This window comes from Catharus ustulatus, chromosome 18 (assembly GCF_009819885.2).
Source record: "Catharus ustulatus isolate bCatUst1 chromosome 18, bCatUst1.pri.v2, whole genome shotgun sequence".
Lineage (NCBI taxonomy): Eukaryota > Metazoa > Chordata > Aves > Passeriformes > Turdidae > Catharus > Catharus ustulatus.
This window is the reverse complement of record NC_046238.1, coordinates 3,163,651-3,189,511: the sequence shown is the minus strand read 5'-3', so window position 1 is coordinate 3,189,511 and position 25,861 is coordinate 3,163,651. Positions and strand designations below refer to the sequence as shown.

The window sequence follows — 25,861 nt, the reverse complement described above, 5'->3', positions numbered from 1 at the left end:
GATAAGCGGTGCTGACCACACCTAGAGCTCAGTCCTGGTGTGGGCTGCACACACACTCTGCTCCTGGGATCAGCCTACAGCACAAACCCCTGGAAAAGGGACAGCTGCAGAACAAAGCTAGGGAGGAACACCAACTTGCCGAAGTAGAGCCCGTCATCTGCCTGGGTAAGCAGTTTATTTCTTTATCAGCGTCTTTCTAGATAACCAGAAATCTCACACAGGCTATGGACAGAAAACTGAAATGCTCTGAACCATATCTGTTTTAAAAATGCTCTAAGTCCTGTGCTGTATACATGTGCCTGAGCTTGGAATGGAATGGCTGAACTCAATAGCACCAAAAAGTAAATTCCTTATCACAAGAGTTCTTTAAAAAAACATTCTAAGCAGCAGGACAGGAATTCAGTTTAGTTTAGCCGGCTTTAGGTTGAGAAATAATAAAAGAAATAATCCTTCTGGGTTAGTTTTTATCTTTTTGAGTTAGTTTTTATCCTAAGTCTTATTTTACACTCCCTTTTCGTGCTCCACCCAGAGCGCCAGTGTCGTTGATCAGGCACAGTTACGATCACAATGCAAAAGAAGGTGTAAACTGAAGAGAAAATAGAAATTTTTAGGTGGGTTTTCACAGCTTCAAATCTAAGAAGCCAGCGACTTTAGGGAAAAGGTTCCACTTTAATTTAAACTAACAAATGAGCAATCACTTCCATATATGTGTATATATGACTATACAGTACTGCTAGAAGATGAATTCTAAGGCTCCTTATCCCATGTCTCCCATTTAACAGTTATTTTTAACGTGAGATATAAATATTTGCCTGTGCAAACTTGTATTTAAGCCTCCGTTTTCGCTGTCCTTAAACAAAAGGCTCAGTTTGTGCCAGTACCTCCATTAGATGCAATTATAGAATTAAATATTAATGGTGGCTTCCTTGGAGGAATTGACCACTCTGATCAGAACACTGTTGGTAATGCACCATCAGCGGCTGCTCTGATCCTGACGCTTCCTGAACGCACAGCCCCAGCCTCAGGGGAGAGGTTCCAGGAGCAGCTGGATTCTGTAACACCCCCATTCTCACCCCATGGCTGTGCCCACTGCCTGTGTCTGTATTTCCATCTGCTTCCTTCCCAGTCACTTTGATCAGATCCCGCACTCTTCCAGCACCTCAGCAGGACTCTGAGCAGGCCCACACCACTCACTAACAACCCTCCTGACCACAGGATTTCTTCCTCAGGGCAGGGGGGTGTCCCTGCTGTGAACACTCACCTTGTTCCTGTGCTTCCAGGAGGAGCAGGCAGCCCAGGGAGCCGGGAGAGCCATGCCGGACTCCTTCGCCATCCACTTCCTCAAGGTGCTGCGGGAGCTGCTGGCCTTTGTGCTGTTCAGCTACACGGTGCTGCTCGGGGCGCTGCTGCTGGCTGGCTGGACCACCTACTTCATGGTGCTGAAATGAGGGCTCTGCTCCTGCTCCTGCTCCCACAGGCTTTCCAACGCAGCTGCACACACAGGATGGGAGCCCCTTCCCCCTGCGCCAAACCCGCAGCAGTTCTGTGCTCTGGCTGCCTCGTCGCGGTCTTGTTTTCCTGTGTAAAAACAATAAAGGTTAAAAGAAAAGCTATCCCCCAGTATGCACTTTACAGATCCTTGTGGCTTTGCAGATTCTTTGTGTCTCCTGGAGGTTTGTTTCTGCTCTCTGAACTGTTTAAAAGCCTCCCAGCAGTTTTCTCCTGAGATTCCCACCCTGCCGAGCGCAGCACAGGGATGTAACACCACTCCAACATCTCAACAAACAAGTCCTGCCTTGTCCTACTCTGCCTCATTAAGGGTGTGAAGGCAGACACACAGAAATTACTCGTAATTTGGTTTAGAAGTCCCGGTAAAAGGCATTTCAAATCAGCACAAGGGTCCCCTCTCCCCAGTTTTACGAGGTACAGGGTTGTTACCTGGCGCTCTCAGGTGTTCATTTGAGCAAATGTTTAAAGCAGGAGTTGGATGAAGGGTGTGTGATACAGTAAAGTAACCCACATTGAGTGAGTCTCTGAAAACAGGAGAGAGAGTAGGAATTCCTGTTATAATTAAAAAGAATAGATTTAATTGATCAAGACCGTTTTGTGTGGAATTGCATGGGAAACCCGTGCTGGAGAAGGTGGAGATCATCACTAGCATGGAACTACCCAAAATCAAAGCAGCATCGTGTACTTTAGAACAGTAAAGATGAATTAAACCAGAGCTGTGAGGAGCATTGCTATCTCTGAGCTGGTGATGATGATCTGTCCCTGCTGAAATTCCCTTTTACACAACAGAGCTGATCTTAACACAGATGCAAAGCTGGTTTTTTAGTTACTTCCTTATCTTGGGGGTTCTGCCCAATGTCCTCGTGGCACACAAGTTCCACATTTCTTTTGTCCAAATCCTTCTTCCCAAGCTTTGTTCACCTTTCCCAGATCTAACATCACTGAATCACATCAAGTCCTAAACCTTATCAAGGTAATTCCACCACCGAGTAATTTGGATTTCTAACACCTGGACATCACCCAAAGCTTGTTGGCTGCTGTTTCATGGATTAAATAATCTCGTTCACCAGGCTTGAAAGCTACAAAATCAAACAGCAAAGAACAGCAAAAACTCCTAAAGACAATTTTTACACATTCCACATTTCGTAACAATTAGGCAAGACCCTGTTTCATAATCTCCTCATTCCCAGCAACTGGGCAAATTATTGCCTATTTCTGACCCTTGCATCGCGGCGAAAAGCAGAGGAGGTGTCTCTCAGCACCGTTTGTGCTCCACAGGGCCGTGACGGCGGAGGGGACGCGGGGACATCCTTGGGGACATCTCTGGGGACACCTCTGGGTCCCTCCCGCCTCACGCTCCCGCCGCTGCCCTCACGGCTCCGCGCGCCCCTCACGCGCCCCTCACGCGCTCTGCGCACGCGCCGCGCCCGGCCCCGGCCACGCCCCCCGCAGGTGTGCGTGGTGACGTCACTTCCGCCGGGCGGGCCAAGATGGCGGCGGCGGGCGGGAGGTGGCTGCGGAGCTGCTGCTCTGTGCTTTCCGTGCTCAGGTACCGCGGCGGGCCGGGGGGAGAGGCTGAGGGGGAGACGCGCTGCCCACACCGCCCTCCCCACCCGTGGGATTTAGGTTAAAGAGCACGTGGCATAAAAGAAGGAAAACCGACCGGTTGTTTTCATTAAATGTCTTTAGAACAACTACAGGAATTTGTTATTACTCTCTGCTTCTGTTTTTCCGCTCGAGTATTTCCATGACAGACCCTGACCCCAGGGCATTTGCACAGCTTGGGTTATTAATAAAATTAGCCACAGAGACCCAAGTGTCACTGGATTGTAAGAAACCTGTCACATTTTTCACCTGCATGTACCACAAGCCGCTTTTAAGCCTGTTTTTTAACCTCCTTTCCAGTATTACTGACTATCAGCAGTGTGCTGGTACCAGCTAATAGACATTTTAATAATGCTCTAGTTACTGTGCTTGTCTTTTCTTGCACTTATGAATAAATAGGAGATTTGAAACAAACTTACCCACTGTCATCATAGCAGCCTGGCAAGGACGAGTTCCCCTCAGCAGCTCCTGGGTGGTGTTCTCCTCGCTGATCCCCGTTTCCCCCTGCACACAGGGATGTTTTTGCAGCTAAACTTTGCCTCTTGCTTTTCCAGACGCAGCTTCCCAGTCCTGGCCAGCGTCCGGCAGCGAGGCCTGGTGGGCAGGAGCGGGCAGTGGCACCAGGCTGTGGGGCTGGGGGTGGCCCTGTGTGCTGTCCCTGTCGTGGAGGTACCCCCAGCACCCCCTCCTTGCACCACTTTAACACCCAGAGCCACCTGTCTGCCCTGGCTCTCCCCCTGGGATTGCATCCTCGGGGAGAACTTGGCCTCTCAGAGTGGCTTCACCTGACCTTTGTGCTGGAGTGGGGAGGTCTCACAGTGTCTTGTGTTGCAGCAGCAGAGCTCGGGGTCCCTCAGCAATGATGCCCTGATCAGAAGAGCCGTGTCCCTGGTGACAGACAGCACGGCCACGCTGCTCTCCCAGACCACCTACGCGCTCATCGAGGCGCTCACCGAGTACACCAAGGTCAGCTCAGGGCTCTCACCTGGCACTGCTGCCACTGCCAGCTGCTCTGCACTAACTGCACCTCTTAAACCAAGCTCAAAATGGGCTTTTGCAAAATTAGTTTTACCAAAGAGGTGTGGGGGGTTGAAGGTGTCAGGTCCTTCCAGAGCTGTGGGGTCACTGTTCTGCACCAAAGGTGGAAGTTACTTTCAGCTTTGTTAAATTGTTGCTTTTGGGTTAAAACTGGACAATCCCAGAAGGGTTTGGGTTGGAAGGACCTTAAAGCTCTTCCAGTCCCATGAGCAGGGACACCTTTCACTATCCCAGGTTGCTCCAAACCCTGTCCAGCCTGTCCTTGGACACTTCCAGGGATGGAACATTCACAGCTTCTCTGGGCAGCCTGTGCCAGGGCCTCATCACCCTCAGAGCCAAGAATTTTTCCCTAACATCCCATCCAACCCTGCCCTCTGTCAGCATGAATCCCTTCCCCTTGTCCTGTCATTCCATGCTCTTGTGAGAAGTCCTTTTTACTCCAGGCAAAATGACCCTGGAACTCAGAACTGGGGCTGAAGAAACTCCTAACAGTTATTTATATTACCTGTGTACTGAGTTCTCTGTTCCTGAGCATTTGATTGCCCTTCTCAGCCTTTCTAAGGCCACAAACTGAGTTCCATCAGAACAATGGCATGAGCCATACTTAAGTCTGGAACAACAAAACTTTGCAAACAAAGTGCCAATTTGAGTAGAGTATTTGCATCCCCATTTACATCCTTGTCAGTACATCAAGTGTGTGAAGAGTAATTTTGCTAATTAACACCAGGTAACACTGAGACAGCACCAGAGCTGTGCAGGCTGTCGTGGTAACTGCAAAGTGATTCCTTCACAGGCAGTTTATACCCTGGTGTCCCTCTACAAGCAATACTCAAATCTCCTTGGGAAAATGAACTCGGAAGAGGTGGACGCAGTCTGGCAGGTGGTCATAGGAGCCAGAGTGGATGTAAGCAACCAAACCTCCCTCACCATCTGCCTCTCCAACCCTGCTCTTGGGTCTGGTGCACCCTTGTTGATTTTCTCCTGCTCCTAGATGACCACCAAGCAGCAGGAATACCTCAGGCTGGAATCCAGCTGGATGACAGCGCTGCGGCTGTCGGAGATGGCGGCAGAGGCTGCCTATCAGTCAGGTGAGCACAGGCAGCAGCACTGAGCCTCTGGCCCCTCTCCCTCTGTCAGCACAGTTCAGATACAGGATGTACATTCAGTTAATACCACAATTGACAGCTGGTAACTGGCTTTTAGAGGTGCTGAGCATGTACATTCTGGTTTTGGCTGCAAGTCTTAGAACTTTAGGCCTGGAAACTTCACACGGTTTAGAGTGACTAACCACAGCCAAAAATGTTTGAGTTCAGTTATTTTTAAATGCAAGGCTCAAACACAGTCCTGGGAACCACAGAACCAAGGCTGCCTGTGAGTGCAGTAGGGCTTTCCAGCTGGATTTAATTATATTAAAAAAGGAAAATACACTAATTTTCGGGGTTTTTTTCCTCCCTGGAAAGATTTGAGAGCTCTGAGACTGAGTTATGGACTGGTTTGTGGTAAATGGGCAAAGTTACTGGAGTGAAGGAGGGAGGGAAAGCAGTGAACATACAGAGAGACCCTAATTCTGTAAGTGCCTGGAAAAGATGACAAATTCTGTGGGAGCATGGGAGGAGAGTGGGAATTCAGCAGTGCCACAGGTATTCCCACTGCTGTAGGTGCCAGGATGGGACAAGGACTGAAAGGTTCTGACACAAGGACTGGGCTGGGCTTAGCTCTCAAACCCACTGGCACAAGGTGATCACTCCTACCCAATTCCAGCTCTATCCCACTGGGATGGGAGAACTCAAGGGAGCAGTGACATCCCAAAGCAGACAAAAGGTTTGAGGCAAATGAACAGTAAATGTGTTGAGCATTAATACAGCCCAAGAGCCATCACAGCACTGCAAAGCAGATGATAATCCCATCCATTTCCTCAGCTGAAGCTTTGCCCAGTGCTCTCTAACCCAGTGTGTCAATCCTTCCCTCCAGGTGCAGACCAGGCCTCGGTGACAGCCCGCAGCCACATCCAGGTGATGAAATCCCAGGTGCAGGAGGTGCGGCTGCTGTCCCAGAAAGCAGAGACCAAACTAGCTGAAGCTCAGACAGAGGAGCTGATAAAAGCCCAAGGAGAGGATCCCTCATTGCCACAGGGTGTTATAGGAAATACAGATGATGACCCTTACCTTCGGGAGGACTGAACAGAACTGAACTCTCAGCTCAATCACAAATTGAACAGTCCCAAGCTCTCAAGTGTGGGATAGTGTAAAACTGCTGAAACAAGCCTGTGATTCCATTTCTTTTCCCCAAGAAAGGATTGCTTCACCAATCAAGTGTTTGGAAGGCCACGATTTTGTTTGTAACTTACCTTGTTTGTTATACTTTTGGATTCATTTATTTAAATGTTTATCTATGCAAATGTGAAGACTGTTATCAGGGTGGTAATTGTGTCTCTGCTGGGAGGGTCCTGCTGCTCCCTTGGTGTTTTTGTGGGAGCTCAGTAGGGATCAGCCAGAGAAGTGTATTTAAAAATCCTTGTTTTTAACCTGTGAAGTAAATGATGTCTATGAGGAGATGCTTTTATTAAACTCTGCAAAAGCAGCTCGTTGTGGATGCGTCTGTTTGGGGAAAAGATAAGGCCCTGCTTTCTACTTGAATTTAAAAGTTTTTATCCTCTGAGTTGGTTGGCAGCTGCACCAAATTACACTGAGCTGCAGTCAGGAAATATTTGCTCTGGAGCTGAGAACATCCCATGGAGTCACCCAGGCTCTTGGTGCAGTTTTGTTTAGCACAGCAACTTACTTCACCAAGGGGGAGGGTTTGATTTTCAAGATACTGTGGTTATAAATGAAATTGTTTTGGCAGCTGCTGTGTACTGTTCTACAAAGCACTGAGCAAAAGAGAGTTTTACATATTTGAATGCTTCCCAGTGCAAGTTTCAGGAAATAATCATAATTATTTCTTTTTCAAGCTTAATGTTTCACTGCAGATTTTAAAACCACAGGTGTCTTTCACTGTGTTCATTTCCTAACTTGACAGCTGGTGTGAAATTTGCTTTGTAGAACAGCATCCACTAGAACTTTCTGACTGATGATTGGAAGCAGTTAAACCCCATCTGCCAGGTTGTGTAAGAAAACACACATTGATCAAAGGTTTTTCACCACATATTAGCATCTGATGCACTGCATCTGTGTCAAGGTTGCTGTTACTAAATTGAGTTGTGCCTGACCAGGAATTTTCTTACCTGCAGCATAAACTGTCTCATTTTGGCTGCCTTTGCAACAAACACAGTTTCAGGTCCACAGCACTGTTCATTTATAGATTGAGTAGTAAAAAGAAAATTAACCATCTTTCCTTGCTCCTCACTGGGTGCTGCTGTATCCAAGGAGAATGGCACAGTCTGGGAGCTGCCAGTGTTTGCTGTGCCAATTACAGCTCTGGGCTGCAGCATTGGGGAAAAAAAACTCTGTGATGAGAGATTATTTGGGTGGTGGCACAGCCAAGCCCTGAGGAGCCAAATGCACTCTCACATCAACCTCTAACCACAACTGCTCTCATTTGGTACCTCCTGCTGTTGAAGAACATCTGCAAAGCCCCTGACCTGAATGCACAAACAACTTGTGTACCTCTCAGGATGCCACAGTAACTCTCCTCAGATGTTTGCATGGCACTGCCAGGAGCCTGCAAAGCCAGCAAAGTCCCTCTTCCCCTTTCAGGGCCTGCTCCCAGCCCTGCTGTCACCCCACTTCTGGTTTCAGTGCACGTCCTGCGCTTCCTGCCCGAGAGCTGCTCCCACCCACATCCAGCCTGGTGTGACTGGAACCAACCAGTCAGTCCCTCCATGAACGGCTCCACATCACCCCCAGAGCAGGGCAGAAGGGAGTCCCTCACCTTTGTTAGGAAGTGAGAGCTGCCAGCTGGGGGTTAGCCCACACACCTAAGCCCACAGCAGACATGACATCATGCTCTGTGCTCCTGAGTTTGCACTGGAATCATGGAGTGGATCACAGAAGTGCTGGCACAGCAGCTCACAGGGCACCGCGGTGCCTGCCCTGTTCAGTCTCCTCCCCAGGACCAGCAGCAGTGCCCAGAGAATTGTGCCCAGAATCTGGGGTTTGCTGCTGACACTCAGCCTTGTTTACAAAGCCAGCACACCTCAAACTGCACACAGGCACTGTTTCAGCTACAGTTAATAAAGCCCTGTTGGAGCTGCAGCTTCATAAAAGCACCACCAAAACTTAATTCTATATTTGATCTTTGCTCAAATTAGCAACTCCAGCACATTCAGATTAATCACTTCTGTGCCAGTGCATCTTGTCTGGACAGGGCAGAGAAGTGCTCACAGAAAAGGAGGAGGTAAGCATCCATTTCCACTTAACATTATCCTCTTTAATGCAAATACCCAGCACCAGATCTCAGCCTTCCCTGGCTTTTTGGGCTCTTAACTTTCAGAAGACCTAAGAATATTCCCATGTAAGTACTTTTCAAAACTATTTTATTTATACACAACATTACAACAACAACAACAATGAACATCTCCCACACAACATGGGAAGCTACAGCTACTCTTCCTACCACTGTGATTATTCAAGACACATGGCTCCTCTCAAACCAGATCAGAAAGTGTTTGTGCTAAAGTTTCCAGTGCATGTAAACTTGTTGTGAGTTTCTGTAAAAGCCAAAGGGCCAGAGGCAGAGCCCAGTTCCTCAGATCATCATCACTGCTGTGTTAAAGCCATATATTTTGTGAAGCTTTTCCTTCCCCACTCCACTCCCTTTCTCCTGCTGACTGGTAGGAGCTGTGGGGTTGCTGCCCACCCAGCACACCCAGCAGGACACATTGGCCTTTCTTCTGTGCCTTCAAGCAAATTTCAAATGTTCTGTCACTCGTTAGTCATTGCTGGCTGCCCCACGAGACTGACTTTGGCTGGCAGTCAGACACCAGTGCAGGTGGCTCTTGTGACTTCCCCCAGCACAGTCTGGCTGGAAGGAGCCGAGTTCCCTGCACTGTGTGTCACAAAGCCACCAGCCACCCTGTGACAATTCAACTGCTTCGAGTGATCCCCAACAGAAAAACACTCACTGCAAACCAACCCACCACAGCTCCAGTGCAATCTGTTAGTAATGGACACGTTTCTACCACAACCTGGTTTTTAGTTCAAGTACCCTGTCACCAGCCACAATCCCACTGGGCTCATCAGGAGATCCTTTTCCAGCCCCTGCTGTAGCTGTGTGTCACTGACACTGCACACCTAATGCTGTCATCCTTCACCAGCGTCCACATGATCCACATCTCCGTTGGGTTCAGCCTGTGCACGACCATCAGCTCTTTGTACAAGCAGGGATCAAAAGGATTGAAAGGTCTCTGGATGCCAAAAGTCTTAAAGCCAGCGTGGTTCTTTGGGGTCACTGACATCTTTGCCAGGCACATTCCCACAAACACATCATCTATGGGGAAGAGCTCCATGTCCTCTGCAGTGCTCTGGAGGCGATGCACTGTCTCCCTGGACATCACATATCCCCCTCCTCCTGCATAGACAGGATAGAAGGTGGCTCCATACATGGGCTCTGGAATAAAGTATTTGACCTTGGTGTTCCTGATGGGCCGAGCGTTGGCGATCACGTCCCCAACAAAGAGATCCTGTTCAGGGTCCAGCTCCCGGAGGAACTCAACGATGTTGTAAGTGTTGACAAACACATCATCATCGCCCTTGAGCACGAACCTGGCCTGCGGGCAGTCCTCCGTGAACCAGCGGAGGAAATGCAGCTCCTTCAGGGTCAGGTTGAAGAAGTTGTCAACAAAATCCCACTGCAAGATGTCATCAAACTCCTGGCTCTCGTAAGCCAGCAGCTGGTGCAGGGGCTGCAGCTGGGTTTTGGCCTCGGAGCGCCCCAGCAGGAACACCAGCCTGACGCGCCTGCCCCCGATGGAGCCCTCCTTGCCCCACGTGTTCCTGATGGCCACGCGCCGGTCCACGTTGATGGGGGAAGACTTGATGGCCAGCAGGAGGAACATGTCTTTGCTACACCTGGAAGGCCTCAGCAGGACCGAGAAGTTCCTGCAGTGCTTGTAGGTTAAGAAGACGCGGTGAGGCTCGGGGAGGGAGAAAGAAGAATTGGCAAAGGTCAAGTTGGGCAAACACTTGCTGTGCTCAGCACTGTCCAGAAGCGAAGGCTGCAGTCTGTGACCCACCACATCCACTTTCTGCTCTGCTGACGACGCTGCCAACTTCGCCTCCTTCTTCATGTAAAACACGCAGGCCAGCAGCGTGATGGAGAAGGTGTAAAGCGCCAGGCTTTTAATCCTGGGATACATGGCAGCATCCGACGCAGGACCGGCCCGGGTGGGCAGGTGAAGACGAACCGGGACTGGGACGTGTCTCGGTGCTTTCCCCCGCTTCTCACCAGGACCCGGTGCTGCCGGTCCAGAGCCCCCGGTCCCGCCGGGGCGCGCACACCGGGCTGGAGCCGCCACTCCACGGTGACCCCGCCCGGCAAAACCTCCGCCGGAGCCTCCTCCGCGATTCCCCGGGAGCTGCCTTGCCTTTCCCTCCGTGCTCCACCGGGAGCTGCCTGTCCCTCCGTGCTCCACCGGGAGCTGCCTTTCCCTCGGTGCCCCACCGGGAGCTGCCTGTCCCTCCGTGCTCCACCGGGAGCTGCCTTGCCTTTCTCTCCGTGCTCCACCGGGAGCTGCCACCGCCCCCGCCCCGCCCCGCAGCTCCCAAGCCCAGCCCGCGGGAGGAGGATGCGGGGGGCTGGCACCGGCACAGCGTGTCCCCGACCCTGCACACCCACCCTCCACACCCAGCCAACACCACCTGTCCGCCCCAGCTCCTGGAGAAGCTCAGCACCAGCCACAGACCGGAGCCCCGGAGCATCTCCCAGCTCTGGGGTTCAGCTGAGCCAGGCTCCACGCAGCGTTCCCGTGTGTTTTATTTCCACTCACGCTTCTGCTATGGACACATCACTGAGCGTTCCCCGCAGCCCCGTTCTCCTGGCTCTGCGTGCTGGCTGCCAAGGGCCACCGAAGCAGCTGCATCTGGAATTGAACCGTCAGCGGCACCGGCTGGAGCTCCTGACCCTCCTCCACTTCAGCAGTTTCTTTGTTTTTTCCTTTTCCTGTGGTAAGAAGTACATTTATCACTGTCTTGAGACAGTAAATCATCCTAAAAGCAGCGGTGTGCAAGGCTGTCAGCACTGACTGGGCCTCAAGGGAAATCTATTTGAATATGACTTTGAATGATAAGCCCAAAAAGCATCTTTAGACTGGCAATTGACCTGGGTGCAGCCTTGCTTTTTTGCTGTGAAACTGCCCTGGGGCAAAATAAAGATGCAGAAATAAATTATTTCAAGGATCCTGGAAAATCAAGTGTGGGGTAAAATAAGACGTACGTGAGACTACTTCTGAAGACATCCTTCAGTGTCTGGGCAAATGGCTCACTTGTGACAAAAGCCTTTCCTCTTTGAGCCGTCTGGAAGTGATCCCAATTCCTCTGAGAACACTTATTATTTGTGTGCATTTGCTGACTGAGGGATGCAAATCAGCCCAGCTCCCGGCTGTGAGAGTGCCGGTCCCTGCAGAGCCCCGCTGGACACAGGGCTGGGAGCCACCCCTGTCCCCCGGGGCACGGCCACTGTCACAGCTCCGAGGAGGTGCACGGTCCCCAGGTGAAGAGCCAGTGTCAAACTGTCCCAAAGCAGCTGGTGACTCATGGGACAGGCAGGATGTGCAGGCACTGAGCTCAGCAGGGCTCGAGCAGCCCCCCAAAAACCACAGCTGTGACTCACAGGCCAGTGCTGGAGCAGGGGGTGCAGCGAGATGTGGGGCAGCTCATTTTTAGGCACTGTGAATTTTGCACTCACACTTTGGAAGGTGGCCTCACAGTGCACAGGCACACGGGGACACCAAATTAAGCACAAATCTCTAATTAATGTTGGTTTCCTATAGCAGCAGCACTTCTGTGCACACTACAGCACCCTGATTCGAGCTGAAGGGAAACCTGCACGCACTGACCACACACCAGGGAGGGAAGGAACAAAGAAACAACCACTGCTGAAGCTGAGCTGTTTGACAGCAGCTGCCTGCCACAGCAACAGGCTGAGTGTACATTGTAAATACACATCTTCTTGGGGACAGCAATTCGAGGAGTTCTTTTCAAATTGCTGGGAGAGGCCACAGGCTTCTCTGAGTGCAGACACAGCCCAGGACTGCAGAGCTCTGAGAGCCTCCCCAGAGATGGGACGTGGCTGTGGGTGACAGGGCACAGGAAAGCAGCCTGGAGCTCTGTGGGTTATTTGCACTCTTAAATCTGATGCCACAGCAGAAGAGCAAAGCTCCTTTGGTAGCTCTGAGCAGTGCTGGAGGCCTGGCCCTCCCCATGCCCTCCCTGACCCACAAGCAGCTTTCCAGCATTGCTTGGCCACCTCATCCCTCTTCCCACTTCCTCCCACTCTCTTATCTCTTTTTCCCCTCTCCGATGTGCTGGCACTGATATTTCTGTGGTCAAAACCAAGACTGCTGGAAAGATAACCTGCAAGAGGCAGGGTGAGGTTTACTTCTGGCAGATTAAGCAACGCTGCTGGCTGAGCAGCCCTGAGCTCTGCACTGGGGAGGCAGGGACACACCAGGCAGGGTCAGGGTGCTCTCTCCATGGATGACAGCAGACTGGGATCCGTTTCCAGCCCTGCCAAGGGCTGGCTGGGGCACCTGGGGCTCTCTGTGCATCTCCTCTCCAAACCAGAGAGAACAATAATCCCCTCTGCAAAGTGCTTGGAGATGGGAGCTGGCAGTGGATGAGGAGCTCGTTATGCACCCCAGGCACCCTCGCCCAGCTGCCCGCCCACGCCACCGCCCACGTTTGGCAGCTGACACAGTGGGCAGCGCTTTTCTCACCCAAAAATCTGCTTTGCCCTTCTCCCCTGGCACAGGGTGCTGTAGGTGTGTGTCTCACAGCCCACCCTCAGACTCATAAAATGAGTCCAGGCTGTGTCTGTGCTGCAGCCCCGCAGTCAATGTCTGTATTCACGGCTCAGGATGTGAGTAAGTGCCTGCTCCTGGAGCTGGCAGGGTGGCAGGACTCTCTCCTGTTTGTTCTCTCACACACCCCACCCTCTGCCCAGCCAGCTCCAGCCTCAGTCACCTTTGGGAGTCGTCTCACTTTTCTGGCTGGTCTTACTTTCTTTCTCTGCTTTGGGTTTTCTGTTCTTGCCTTTGCCTTTTTTTACCTCCTGTGGAGAGAGAGGTTTCCATAGTAAGGCTGTGTTGAAAATCACTGCTCTCATTCAGTCCTGTGACAGATGCCATCATCTGAGTGCTGTCACTGGGATTTCAGGGGCAGAGGAAAGAGGTGAGGGGGAGCAAGAGCACAGCAGAGTGGCTGCCCAGAGAAGAGGATCCAGGAAACAGAAAGTTGGTACAGCTGGTATGTGCTGCCATGCTGAGAGCACCAGAGGAAGCACGAGTGGCTGCTTACACATTTTGGAATGGAAAAATAAACTCATCTATTTTCCTAGGCCCAGAAAAAGTAGCAGTACTGCTCACTAATATCAGCCTTAAATAACCACAGCAGCAGCAATGGATGGGGGTTAGGCAGGGCTATTTCAGCCCCATTTTGGGGAGAGAAGAACTGAGGGGTGGATGGAAGGATGCCCAGGCCAGAGAGGGCATTTGCTGAACCCCAGCCTGCAGCCCTGCCCTGGGACATGCTCCTTACCTTCTCCTCCACAACTGGTGGTTTCTCAGGGATCAGGATCCCAAAGTCACACACAGTTGCCACCAGGTCCTCGGTGGCCAGCAGGGTGTCCAAGGTCACCCTCGTGGTGCCCAGGGTGCTCCGAATGGGAGGGTCGCTGCGGAATTCACTCGGCTGCTGCTGCTGCTTCTTCTTTTTCTGCTTGTCCTCAGACATGGGCACAGGCCTCAGCAGAAGGCTGGGGTCCCTTTATCAGAGAGAAGGAACCCCAACCCAGCCCCTTTCCCACCACTGCATCCTGGCCAAGCTGTGTGCCAACAGCTGCTGCCTTCCCCCCACAGAACGGGGAGACTCTGGGACAGGTCTGACTCTCTGACACACCAAACTGACCCTGGAGAAGAGTACTTGTTCTCCCATCACTGTTTTTGCAACTCAGATATAATTTGGTCATTGTTGTCTCCCAGCACCCTACCTTTGCATTGTTCTTCTTCAGTCCCTGTCCTTCCTTCTTATTTGTGGCAGCATTTTCTTCTGCATCAGCATCCACAGGCCATGAAAGCACCTGCCCAGAGAGAGGAGCTGGCCCAGGGTCACTGCCATCCCAGCCTGCCTCCCAGAGGGAATGTGGTGCCACTGGCTGGGCCTCCCAGCAGCTCTTCCCCCTTCATCCAGCTCAGCCACACCCTCACCTTCTCCTCCACAACTGAGACAATCGTTCCAGCCTCCAGGTAGGCCTTCAGCCCCACCAAGTCCTTGTCAACGTGTTCCTTCCTGTAGCTGCAGTCAATGGTGTCTGCCCAGGGCTGTCCAGGGGTGGCAAACACCTTTGCTGTGTAGGGACACAAAAAAGTTCAGAGGAGAGCTCTCTTTCCCCAGGACATGGCTGGTGCCAGGTCAGTATCCATCAGCCCCAGGAACAGCCCAGCTGGAACTGTGAGGGACATCCACACCCCACAAAGAGCTGCAAACCTGCCCCAAGAGATGGGACAGAAGATCTGTAATTCCTCATTACCAGAGTGGGTCTTGGGCTCCTCTGTGGCAGCAGGTTCCTGATGGTTCTTTGTTTCCTCTGTGTCCTGAGCAGAGCTGTCCACATCCAGCGGGGCCACTGTGGAATTCTGGTGGATTTTTATTCCCTGGAAGAGATGGATCTGCCTCCAAAATCCTATTCCTCAGCCCACCCTCATGGGAAGAAGGCACTTCAGTGCCAGGGAAAGGCTCTGCCACAGTCAGCAGGAGGGGACCTGTGACTGCAGTCCCAGGTGCAGAGCTCTGGGCTCCCCAAGAGGGATGTGGAATGTGGGCAGCTGGGGCTTGTGCTGCTGGATGCAGCCACATGGGAATTCTGTCCCCAGCACTGCTGCTGCCCATGCCAGACCCATCAGCTCACAGCCTGGAGATGCAGCTCCCCCTGCTGTGACCTGCCATGCTGCTTGTTTCCAGGAGCACAGTTAATCACCAACCTCAGGGCTGCCCCTGTCCTCGAGCTCCTCTCCCTCTGCAAACTCGTAGGTCACATAGTAGCTGTAGGTGATCACTGGGCCCTCAGAGCCAACCTCCAGCTGCTGAAAAGCTTCAGGATTGGGGAGTCCCTTCAACTCCCCAATGCTCACAACCACTCGTGCTTCACTCCTGATCAGCTCTGAAAGGAAAACAATCTTGCCATGAACCTGCAGCGCTTCACTTCCAGAGAAAGGAAGGAACAGAGCAGCAGAAACCTCCAGATCCCATGTCCTGACATCCCTCGGTGCCAGCTTGTGCAAATGCTGTGACAAACCACTGCCACCTGGGGTCACCCCAAAGCCACTCAAACACCTCCTGGCTTGGCTGCTCTGCTCCTTCAACATTTGAGTCTCCAAAAAGCACATCCAGCACATAAACTCATTGAGTAGGGGCCATCAAAAGAGGTTTCCCATCCCGGGTGTCCCCAGCCTCCTCCTCTCATCCCAGTCAGGGATGTGGCACAGAGGTGGCATTGCTGTGTGCAGTCAGTGCAGCTCCATGTGAGCACCTTCCCCTGTACAGATGCTCCTCTTGCCACAGCTCGGGAGGGAAACCCATGGCCTGAAACCAGATGGTGTCTGGGAAGAAAAGCTGAGGCAGTGCTGGGACTGGGATGGGCTGTTCTTGGGCCTGGACTGCAGTTACAGAGCTCAACCACAATGCAAACTGCACTCCTGGATCACAGGGCTCACCTGGCTGCCTTGCCAGACCATAGAAGTGCTCCCTCTCTTCAGGCCATATGTGGATGTCATCGAGGATGGACAGCTTGGGCAGGCTGTCCACAAGGAAGCCTCTGTAAGTGGGGGTGAGAGCCAGTGGGTTCCCTTGGAGCAGCAGGATGTGGAGGTTGGGCAGAGTGGACAGTTGGGACACCAGCCCTGGCAGGTCTGTGAGGCTGTTAAAGCTCAGGTCAAGGGAGATGAGGTTTGGCCTAAGGAGAGAACCCAGGGAAGGAGGTGAGGCAGCCAGTACTCATTTGAGGATAGAAAGCTACAGCCCTAGGGCAAAAATAGAAAAAAAATCATATTTCCCCAGAACAAACTGGGTTGAACTGAGGAATCCAATCTGGAGGCCAGTTCCAAATTCCCGAGCCGTACAGTCCATTGCCAGTCTGCCCCACAACACAAAAACATTTATTTAGCATCCATTGATGACCCCACTGCACCATCTGGTGATGCAGACTATGCTCCAGATCCTTACAAACTTCCAGCAGCAGCTTTGGGAAGGACATGGAAAGAGTAAACTGCCCAGGGAAATGGAACTGTGGTGGGCAGGGTGTCAGGGCAGCTCCCTGGGCATGGCCCCATTCCACACCTTGCTGAGGACTGAGACAACCTTGGCATGAGACAGAAAACACCAGAGACAGACTGCTCTGCACAGAGAGTAGACACAGAGCAAAGAAACAACCCTTCTGTATTTTCCCAAAAAGGGCCACCTCCATGGTTTGAGGTCACCTGTCACATCTGCTCACTTTCCTTTCAGGAGCCCACGTTCAGCCTGTGGCATTACCAGAAATCCACAGTGAGGTGCTTTTCCTGGGAAGGGCCGCACAGTCGGTTGTAGCCCAGCCCCAAGTGCTGGAGCTCTGGGGGTGGCTGAGCACACAGGTCCTGCAGATCACCCACAGCATTGTAGCAGAGCTCCAGGACCTGCCCAGGACAGAAGGAACAACAAACACCTTGGAAATGAGCTGTTCCTGGCACTCCCTCCAGCTGTTTGGCTTCCACTGTGTTCCCACATGGGAATTGCTGCCCCATCCTGCACAAGGCCCTGCTCACTCACCTTCAGAGTCCGGGGCAGGTGGGCTGAGCTTACTCTGCTGATGTGGTTGGCACTGAGGATGAGCTCCTCCAGCTGCTGGAACTGCAGCAGACCCTCATCCACCTCCTCCACCTGCAAAGAGCTGGGTTTGGCCAACTTGTCCCTGAGGCACCTCATGGCCAGGGTGACATGGACACGTGTTGATCTGTGTGACATCTGTGTGACATCTGTGTGACATGGATTAGCACAGTACCCTGGGGAGGCTGTGGGGAGAAGCTCTACTCCAGCTGCAGCACCTGGGATGGGAAAGTGTCCTTTTCCCAGCGTGTTTTCCCCCAACGTGGTTTCCTGGCCTACATCTTCAGGGCACCAGCAGCTGCACTTACCCCCTTGTCGAGTATCCGCAGGGACTTGACAAGCTGGAAGATTCCAGAGCCGCGGAGGAGCTCGGGTGCCAGCACGGCCACTTCCCGCAGGAGCCGGTCCAGGGGGCTGCACTCGGGGGGCAGTGCCCAGGGGCTGTGTGGGTCTCTCAGCAGCTCCAGCAGCGCCTCGGGGCTCTCCTCTCCCGGTGGCACAGCCTCCTCCAGCCGGGAGCTCCTGCGGCCATGGAAGCGAGATTTGTTCTGCAGAGAGAGAGAGGAGAGGCAGTGGCAGCTCTGTGCCACCTCCCAGGGCTGTGCCCCCCAAATCCTTACCCAGCTGCCGATGCCACAGGGGAAGTCCTGCAGCCCCAGGTGCTGCAGGTACTCCTGAAAAGCAGCCGAGACGCTGCGGGGTGCTGCCATCCAGCCCCAGCCTGGCAGGGAATCCCCTGGCTCGGTGGTTTGTGTCCCTGTTGCTAGGAGATGGTGCCAGGGAAACAAAGGCTCCAAGCAGAGGTCTGGACTTGCACCAAGCTCAGCCAGCTGGGAATAAATCCCTGGTTTTCTGGTTCCCACTGGGTTCTGGAGGCTGCTCCCCACCAGAGAAAGAGCAGGTAGCCTCACGATGCACTTGCAGGGTGCAGCATCAGCACTCTTCCCTGGCCAGGGACCTGGGGCATGGAATTTGCCATTTCCCTTATCTGTGTCCTGTTCCACTCAGGTTTCAGGGAAGAAGCAGTCAGCTCTGAAAGCCCCTTACACAACCATGTAAGGCCATCAAAAGGCTCACAGCTGAAAATGCGAGCTCCCACACTTGGAAAAAGTAGGTGAGCTCCGGGAACAAAAGCCACAGCTGTGTCTCAGGTCAGCATCAGGTCTCCACACACAAGACTAATTTCCTTTTTCCAGCGATAGGTGTTGAGGCAATGGCCACAAATTCCATTTTAGAGAGCTGACAGAGCAGCGTGTGTCAGAAGAATGAATCGCAGCCGCTCTGTGGCGTCTGATGGTTACGTGGTGGAAAGCTGAACTTCTCAGGCTGGGTTTTACAGGACGGATGCTGACCTGCTCCCTTATCAGCTCAGCAGCTTATCACACACTTGTACAGACAAGAAAGGATGTGCACAGCAAGCACAGGCTATGAGATAATGGCATGTCCTGCAGTGGAATAACCAGGTAAAGTGCTGTCCTTAGGAGAAAATGAAGTAAAATCTTCTGAAAGCTGTGGAAGAAAATCCCCAGAGACTGAATTGTATTTTGTAGAAAAGCAAATCTGGAAAAATTCTGTTTCTTTTATTTGCATCACTAATTAAAACACCTCAGCCCCATTGCCTTCAGTGCTGCACAAAGAGATACTCCTGCTCTTTGGGGAAGAGCAGATCCCAGCACTCCCTGGCTGTGCCCGTCTGGGAGAGCCGGCAAGGGGCTGGCAGTGCCCAATGGCATCTTCTATATACAAACCCCTGCACCTTCCACAGATCTTCCTGTGTGCCACTGACCAACTGCACCTCTGCAGGTTTGGTGCTTCTGAACAAAGAACTCTCCAAGAACATCCTTCTGCCTGAAAGGAGCCATCTGTACCCACCACTGCCTTTGTAGGGACATTCCTAAAGAACATCATGCACAAAGAAACTTTTCTCTTTGTCTCAATTTTCCCACCAAGTAATAATAAAACCCTCAAATAAAATAAGTGTTTGCCGGTCATTTCCATAGGCCATGGTAACAAATCTCTTCCTTGGCATTATTTAGGACCTATTCTGTTTTGGTGTACATGAGAATTTCCTGCATTTGGTTACTGAAGGCAGAAAAAGAGCTTGAGGGGAGTTGGAGAGATGGGTGACAAGGATAGGGAGGGGGAATCCTGAGCATCCCTTGGGAACAGAGTCTTACAGGCATCCAGCAAAAAAATTTATACATGGAATTGGAGGCCTGACCTATCATGCACCCAAGCCTTTTTCATTCCCTGCATTGGCCCTCTCTTACACTGACTCTGCAGGAGAAGCAATGGCTTTGGGCAGCAATAACGTGCCCCCAACCACCTTTAAAAATAAATCAAGAAATTTTATGTTCTAAATCCTACACTTTGGAGAGCCCAAGGATTTCGATGGGATGGTCAAGCCAAGTATCCCAAGGTCCAAGTGAAAGAAATGAGACAGGACAAACTCTATGTCAGTTTGAAACCGCACCTAGATCACAATCAGCGAAGGCGCATTTGAATCAACTTTTGATGTAACCTTTCAAAAAAGAAAAAATCCCAAAATATAAGTGACAAAAAAAAAAAAATACTGTGGGGGAGCCACTGACGCAGGACTCCACAGCCCTTAAATGCAGCCTGGCTGGCCCCATCCACAGCACTCCAGGCAGGCAGAAGCTCCAGAAGCAGCTCCAAGGGCAGCTCCCAGCCAAGCCACTGCTGTCCCATCCCACCATGGAATGCAGAGCAGGTGGGTGTGATTTACCTTTGCCACAGGCTGTAAGGTTGTCCTGCTTGATGTTCATCTCTAGCTCAACCACTTCATGCCTAAATGCTTTAAAGATGTATCATGCTGCACAAAATTATTAATATTTGCAAAGAAAACTATGCAGAACATCAAGACTACTCATTGTATTCTCTCTTTCTTTTTGGTTTCCTCTCTTCATCTGAATGCAGAGATCAACAGGTTTGCAGTGTTCCTCTTCTGTTTGCTGGTTCCTTTGGGCTCCATGGCACTGACACAGACATCAGAAGCCAATGTGAATGCAGGACTGAAATCTTTAATTAAAGATAAAAAGAGCCCCGCAGCAATAATACGAGATAATGCACACGAGTTGTTTCAATCCTATGTAAGTGCACCATTGTCCATGTCCTGTGCCTATGTCTGTGGAGAAATATCTTTAATTATTACAAAACACTAGAAAGACCACCAGAAAAGTATTTGGGTTAAAATCTAAAGTAGCCTCTTCTCTGTATTCCATGCAAGAAGGAGAATGTTCGCTGCATTATTTCAGGAGCAAAGGCAGCTGCAGAGAGCTTGGGTGACTTTGCCCCAGCTCACTGCCAGCTGGGATCTTCCTGATTCCCAGTGTTCCTTCTCAGTCTCCTGAGTCCCACTGGGCATCTTCTTGCAGGAATTCAGTCAGATCACTGGAAACGTGGTGAGAATTGCTTTGCCATTCAGTCTGACCCTAGTGCTTGAGCACTTCTGCCAAAAATCCTGTTCCTTAGAAAGCATGAATTCCTTCACCTGAATTCATTCTTGAAATCAAAAGGCAGAGATGAAAACACACAGAGGCCAAACCAGATTTCTGGATCAGATAAATTTTGCCCTTACAGCAAAGAACAAAACCCAAGATTTAGAAAAGCTGAGAACCAAGGCAAGCAAGGCATGGGGAGAGGAACTGCACACTCGGTGCAATGCCTGCTTGATCAGAGGGGTGGAGGTGTTAATGTAACAACTGCATCACAAGCAAAAAACCCACAAGTGGCTACACAGATGAGAAAGGGAAACCAAAGGATTAACAATTTCTCTCTCCTTTTCCTTCCCCACAGAACAACTGTATCTCTGGAGCGCTCCACCCTGATCCCTGTTTAGTTCAGTCCAAAGGCAGGGACCTGGTAGAGAGGATACCCATATGTGAAGCTTTCGAGGCCAACTGTTGTGCTCTGCACCACATCCAGAACATTCTGAAAACCCTGAAAGGTGACATAGAAACCATCTGCCCCAAGAGGTCCACACATGTGCTGGAGAAGAACCTCAACCAGCTGGACATCACGCTGCACGACGGCACCGTCGTCCCGCACACCTGCAAGGACCTGCCCCAGGTCCAGTCTGTGGGCAAGGAAGACAAAAAAATCTACATCTGGTGGGTTTTAAGGAAATATAAGTACATAGCGGAATTTACAGCAAGGCGGATCCTTGAAAAAGCTGCTGCTCAACAGAAGGTGATCCATAAAGTTTGATATGCCAGCATGAAGAAATAACTGGAAGATGCTGTAGAGTTGGTTAAATGTGCCAGGGGTTATGGGATCAGTTTGATGTCAGGATCAACATGGATAATGTACTTGCTATTCTTTATAACCATATAATTTCATTTAAATTAATATTTTAAAGATGAGTGTGTTAAGTTATTGATTGTATTTATTATAAAACTATTTATTGCAACATCATATGATAAGGATGGGCTAAGATGAGTCAAGGTAGTTTAATTAACCAACCCTGCCATATATAAGGAATCAGGAAAGTGTAGTTTTAGTAATTTTAATGTTATTTATAATTTTATCTTGCAGTTATTTTTTAAAAGATAAGTTGATTGTCAGCAGGCTGATTTTGTACTTCTCTCTCAATTAGTGAATTTTATTTATGAATTTATACAACATAAACCATCTATTTTTATAAATCTATTTAAGCAATTAGTTTATCTATTTATTTATTTATTAGTATTTTAAACTTGTATGTTTTAATACTGAAAGGGATCTATTTGCTATCTAGTAGATGAAGAGTTGTACTCATTTCCTGTTACCACCTTTGGATAGAAACTGGAACTTCATTAAAATATTAAATAAAATAAATATTGCTGAATTCTCTTTTTGCTAATTCTTTTTTACAATATATTTTGCACTGGCCTTGTTCTGCTCAGACTTCTCCAGGAAAAGTGGGTTTGACATCATCTGAGTTGCACTGCCAGCCCCACAAAAGTCTGGGGGGGAATCCTAGATACGCACTCAAGTTTCCCAAGAGGAACAGAGGGACCAAGCTCCTTGCTGGAGCCAGGGGAAGAATTCCTCCCCAAGAGGCCCCATTTCAGACACAACTGCAGAGATGTCACAGAGTGGTGACATGAAGGAGGCAGAATTCCAACCTCATAGCCTTCATTTTTAATAGAAAAAGAAGAGTGGCTGGAAAAAAAAATCACTGCCTGGGGATGTGCTTATCCCCAAGGCTGAAGCAACACCTGCCTGATCTTTTCAGGTGTGGTCAGCAAACCACTCTGGGGAGGAAGTCACATCCCAAGGGCTCAAACATCACCAGTGCCAAGGACTGACACAAACCACTCCAGCCTTGCTGAACCAGAGGATTATACAGGGCTGCTCCCTGTGGTTTCCTCTCCCATGCACAGCTTTTGTTTCACCTTCTAAATGCATCAATAGCTCAACAAAAGGGTTTTCCTTAGAAAGGGAAATGCTTCCTCAGTAGCTCTAAGAAGATGTCAGAGTGAGTGCCATGGTCTGCCCAAACTCACATCATGGGAAGAGCCACCTGAGCAAGAAGAGTTGTTCTTCCCCAGGGGGTAAACTCAGAGCAGTCAGTGCCAAGAGGAAAAGGCACCAGCCCCAGGCAGAGCAGGGAGGGAACAGTGAGAGAACTCCTGTGGCCTTCCTGCTGCAGGGTTACCAGGGCTCAGAGAAATCCTCCCCAGCCCTGGAGAGCTGCAAGCTGGGGGATACAGCTGTGCCACAGGGAGCATCTCTGCTGTGATCATCATTTGGTGACCAGCAAAGATCTCCTGACCAGCAGCTCCCCCTTTATCCTGGCTGAAAACAAAGCTTTGGAGGCCGATGAGGAATGAAGAGCTTGGATGGAGCAGCCACAGATGAGCAGCAGCAGCAGCACCCAGGGATGTGATGAGTCTCACCTTTCCTGGGTTTGTTTCCATTTGGTGGTGGAAAGGCATTGGGGGTGGGACACACACACACACACCTTGTTCTGAGAAAGGAACATGTTAAACATCTCTCTGGATGACAACAAGGGCTCTTCTGTGTTTGCACACAGGGAATTTCCCCAACACCCAAATAACCTTTGTCTGCCCACCTCCTGGACAAAGTGCTCAGGGATGAGAATAGCAGAGATGAGCTCCTGAGGGCAAATACAGGTTAAAATGAATAAATAAAAATCTAGTGAGCATTCCATCCCATTCTCTTAGATATAAAGAGAGCCCTGGTCTGTGAAATCACTTAGAGCAGTGATTTAATTTGGCATCATTTCCACAGAGCAAGTGTGGGTCCACTTTCAGCAGTGTTCAAGGATTAGCAGAGCCAGCCACAAAACGAAATCACTTGACAAACTCTTCTGGCACCTCAGCTGAAGTTAAAGCAGCCTCCCTGAAATCACCACTAAATCAGTAGTACAGAAACAGAGCTCTGCACCCAAGCCTTTTTCATTCCCTGCATTGGCCCTCTCTTACACCGACTCTGCAGGAGAAGCAATGGCTTTGGGCAGTAATAACGTGCTCCCAGCCACCTTTATCAATAAATCAAGAAATTTTATGTTCTAAATCCTACACTTTGGAGAGCCCAAGGATTTCGATGGGATGGTCAAGCCAAGTATCCCAAGGTCCAAGTCAAAGAAATGAGACAGGACAAACTCTATGTCAGTTTGAAACCGCACCTAGATCACAATCAGCGAAGGCGCGTTTGAATCAACTTTTGATGTAATCTTTCAAAAAAGATAAAAACCCGAATTATCTCTGATAAAAAAAAAGAAAGAAAAAAAAAATACTGTGGGGAGCCACTGACGCAGGACTCCACAGCCCTTAAATGCAGCCTGGCTGGCCCCATCCACAGCACTCCAGGCAGGCAGAAGCTCCAGAAGCAGCTCCAAGGGCAGCTCCCAGCCAAGCCACTGCTGTCCCATCCCACCATGGAATGCAGAGCAGGTGGGTGTGATTTACCTTTGCCACAGGCTGTAAGGTTGTCCTGCTTGATGTTCATCTCTAGCTCAACCACTTCATGCCTAAATGCTTTAAAAATGTATCATGCTGCACAAAATTATTAATATTTGCAAAAAAATCTATGCAGAACATCAAGACTACTCATTGTATTCTCTCTTTCCTTTTGGTTTCCTCTCTTCATCTGAATGCAGAGATCAACAGGTTTGCAGTGTTCCTCTTCTGTTTGCTGGTTCCTTTGGGTTCCATGGCACCAACACAGACATCAGAAGTCAAAGTGACTGCAGGACTGGAACATTTCACTACAGAGATACCGACCTACGCAGCAATAATACGACAGAAAGCACACGAGTTGTTTCAATCCTATGTAAGTGCACCATTGTCCATGTCCTGTGCCTTTGTCTGTGGAGAAATCTCTTGAATTATTACAAAACACTAGAAAGACCACCAGAAAAGTATTTGGGTTAAAATCTAAAGTAGCCTCTTCTCTGTATTCCATGCAAGAAGAAAAGCGTTCGCTGCATTATTTCAGGAGCAAAGGCAGCTGCAGAGAGCTTGGGTGACTTTGCCTCAGCTCACTGCCAGCTGGGATCTTCCTGATTCCCAGTGTTCCTTCTCAGTCTCCTGGGTGCCACTGGGCATCTTCTTGCAGGAATTCAGTCAGATCACCAGAACGTGGTGAGAATTGCTTTGCCATTCAGTCTGACCCTAGTGCTTGAGCACTTCTGCCAAAAATCCTGTTCCTTAGAAAGGATGAATTCCTTCATCTGGATTCATTCTTGAAATCTAAAGGCAGAGATGAAAACACACAGAGGCCAAAACCAGATTTCTAGAACAGGTAAATTTTGCCCTTACAGCAAAGAATAAAACCCAAGATTTAGAAAAGCTGAGAACCAAGGCAAGCAAGGCATGGGGAGAGAAAGTGCACACTCGTGCAATGCCTGCTTGATCAGAGGGGAGGAGGTGTTAATGCAACAACTGCATCACAAGCAAAAAACCCACAAATGGCTACACAGATGAGAAAGGGAAACCAAAGGATTAACAATTTCTCTCTCCTCTTCCTTACCCACAGAACAACTGTCTCTCTGGAGCGCTCCCCCCTGAGCCCTGCAAAGATCATTCCAAAGGCAGGGACCTGGCTGAGAGGATTCCCGTCTGCCAAGCGTTCCAGCCCAGCTGCTGCGCTCTGCACCACATCCAGAACCACCTGAAAACCCTGAAAGGTCACCTAGGAACCATCTGCCCCAAGAGGTCCAGAGATGTGCTGGAGATGAACCTGAGCCAGCTGAACACCACGCTGAGCCAAGGCACTGCCTTCTTCTACACCTGCAAGGACCTGCCCCAGGTGCAGCCCCAGAGTCTGACACAGGCAGATGAAAAAATCTACATCTGGTGTGTTTTAAAGAAATATGAGACCATCATGCAATCAAGAAAAAAACTGTAATCTGAAGCAGCAGTTTGATATGCCAGCATGAAGAAATAACTTGAAGATGCTGTAGAGTTGGTTAAATGTGCCAGGGGTTATGGGATCACTTTGATGCCAGCATCAACATGGATAATGTACTTGCTATTCTCTATAACTATATAATTTCATTTAAATTAATATTTAAAAGATGAGTGTGTTAAATTATTGATTGTATTTATTATAAAACTGTTTATTGCAACAGCATGTGATAAGGATGGGCTAAGATGAGTCAAGGTAGTTTAATTAACCAACCCTGACATATATAAGGAATCAGGAAAGTGTAGTTTTAGTAATTTTAA

General features: G+C 50.0%; 3 protein-coding genes and 1 long non-coding RNA gene across 12 annotated transcripts; 2 read left to right on the top strand and 2 right to left on the bottom strand.

Annotated features, from left to right (window-relative positions):
• Positions 1-53: 53 nt before the first annotated feature.
• On the top strand, positions 54-1,632 carry LOC117004806. Its single transcript, XR_004419683.1, has 2 exons — positions 54-165; positions 1,281-1,632. It is a non-coding gene; the product is annotated as an uncharacterized LOC117004806 (long non-coding RNA).
• Positions 1,633-2,975: 1,343 nt separating this feature from the next.
• Positions 2,976-6,732, top strand: DIABLO (diablo IAP-binding mitochondrial protein). Of its 3 annotated transcripts, none has more exons than XM_033076205.1 (6): positions 2,976-3,058; positions 3,669-3,783; positions 3,952-4,080; positions 4,946-5,056; positions 5,144-5,240; positions 6,124-6,732. In XM_033076205.1, the coding sequence occupies exons 1-6, from the start codon at positions 3,000-3,002 to the stop codon at positions 6,330-6,332; spliced, it is 720 nt and encodes a 239-aa protein (XP_032932096.1). In that variant the 5' UTR covers positions 2,976-2,999; the 3' UTR covers positions 6,333-6,732. The 3 variants fall into 3 exon arrangements, with proteins under 3 accessions (XP_032932096.1, XP_032932095.1, XP_032932097.1); XM_033076204.1 differs by having other exon boundaries at positions 3,949-4,080; XM_033076206.2 differs by having other exon boundaries at positions 2,981-3,046; positions 3,666-3,783; positions 3,949-4,080.
• A 1,877-nt stretch (positions 6,733-8,609) lies between these two features.
• On the bottom strand, positions 8,610-11,009 carry B3GNT4 (UDP-GlcNAc:betaGal beta-1,3-N-acetylglucosaminyltransferase 4). Of its 2 annotated transcripts, XM_033076069.2 has the most exons (2): positions 10,734-11,009; positions 8,610-10,675 (listed from the first exon to the last, which is right to left on the bottom strand). In XM_033076069.2, exons 1-2 carry the CDS (start codon positions 11,007-11,009, stop codon positions 9,329-9,331), a joined length of 1,623 nt encoding a protein of 540 aa, XP_032931960.1. In that variant the 3' UTR covers positions 8,610-9,328. The 2 variants fall into 2 exon arrangements, with proteins under 2 accessions (XP_032931960.1, XP_032931961.1); XM_033076070.2 differs by having other exon boundaries at positions 8,610-10,769.
• An 86-nt stretch (positions 11,010-11,095) lies between these two features.
• LRRC43 (leucine rich repeat containing 43) lies at positions 11,096-17,918 on the bottom strand. Of its 6 annotated transcripts, none has more exons than XM_042779846.1 (12): positions 17,786-17,918; positions 17,474-17,713; positions 17,109-17,219; positions 16,836-16,975; positions 16,019-16,257; positions 15,287-15,465; positions 14,836-14,959; positions 14,513-14,652; positions 14,296-14,385; positions 13,845-14,030; positions 13,272-13,359; positions 11,096-11,250 (listed from the first exon to the last, which is right to left on the bottom strand). In XM_042779846.1, exons 1-12 carry the CDS (start codon positions 17,873-17,875, stop codon positions 11,096-11,098), a joined length of 1,782 nt encoding a protein of 593 aa, XP_042635780.1. In that variant the 5' UTR covers positions 17,876-17,918. The 6 variants fall into 6 exon arrangements, 5 of the variants coding, with proteins under 5 accessions (XP_042635780.1, XP_032931955.1, XP_032931956.1 ...); XM_033076064.2 differs by having other exon boundaries at positions 13,845-14,024; XM_033076065.2 differs by having other exon boundaries at positions 13,845-14,021.
• Between the last annotated feature and the right edge of the window lie 7,943 nt (positions 17,919-25,861).

Coding starts and splice junctions, on each gene's coding strand:
- B3GNT4 (XM_033076069.2), bottom strand. CDS start 11,009: ATGCTCCGGGGCTCCGGTCTGTGGCTGGTGCTGAGCTTCTCCAGGAGC. Junction 10,676..10,733: donor GGTGGGGCACCGAGGGAAAG/GCAGCTCCCGGT, acceptor ACGGAGGGAAAG/GCAAGGCAGCTCCCGGGGAA.
- DIABLO (XM_033076204.1), top strand. CDS start 3,000: ATGGCGGCGGCGGGCGGGAGGTGGCTGCGGAGCTGCTGCTCTGTGCTT. Junction 4,081..4,945: donor CGCTCACCGAGTACACCAAG/GTCAGCTCAGGG, acceptor ATTCCTTCACAG/GCAGTTTATACCCTGGTGTC. Junction 5,057..5,143: donor TCATAGGAGCCAGAGTGGAT/GTAAGCAACCAA, acceptor TCCTGCTCCTAG/ATGACCACCAAGCAGCAGGA.
- LRRC43 (XM_042779846.1), bottom strand. CDS start 17,875: ATGGCAGCACCCCGCAGCGTCTCGGCTGCTTTTCAGGAGTACCTGCAG. Junction 16,976..17,108: donor ACCTGCCCCGGACTCTGAAG/GTGAGTGAGCAG, acceptor TGTCCTGGGCAG/GTCCTGGAGCTCTGCTACAA. Junction 11,251..13,271: donor AAGTGAGACGACTCCCAAAG/GTGACTGAGGCT, acceptor TTCTTACCACAG/GAAAAGGAAAAAACAAAGAA.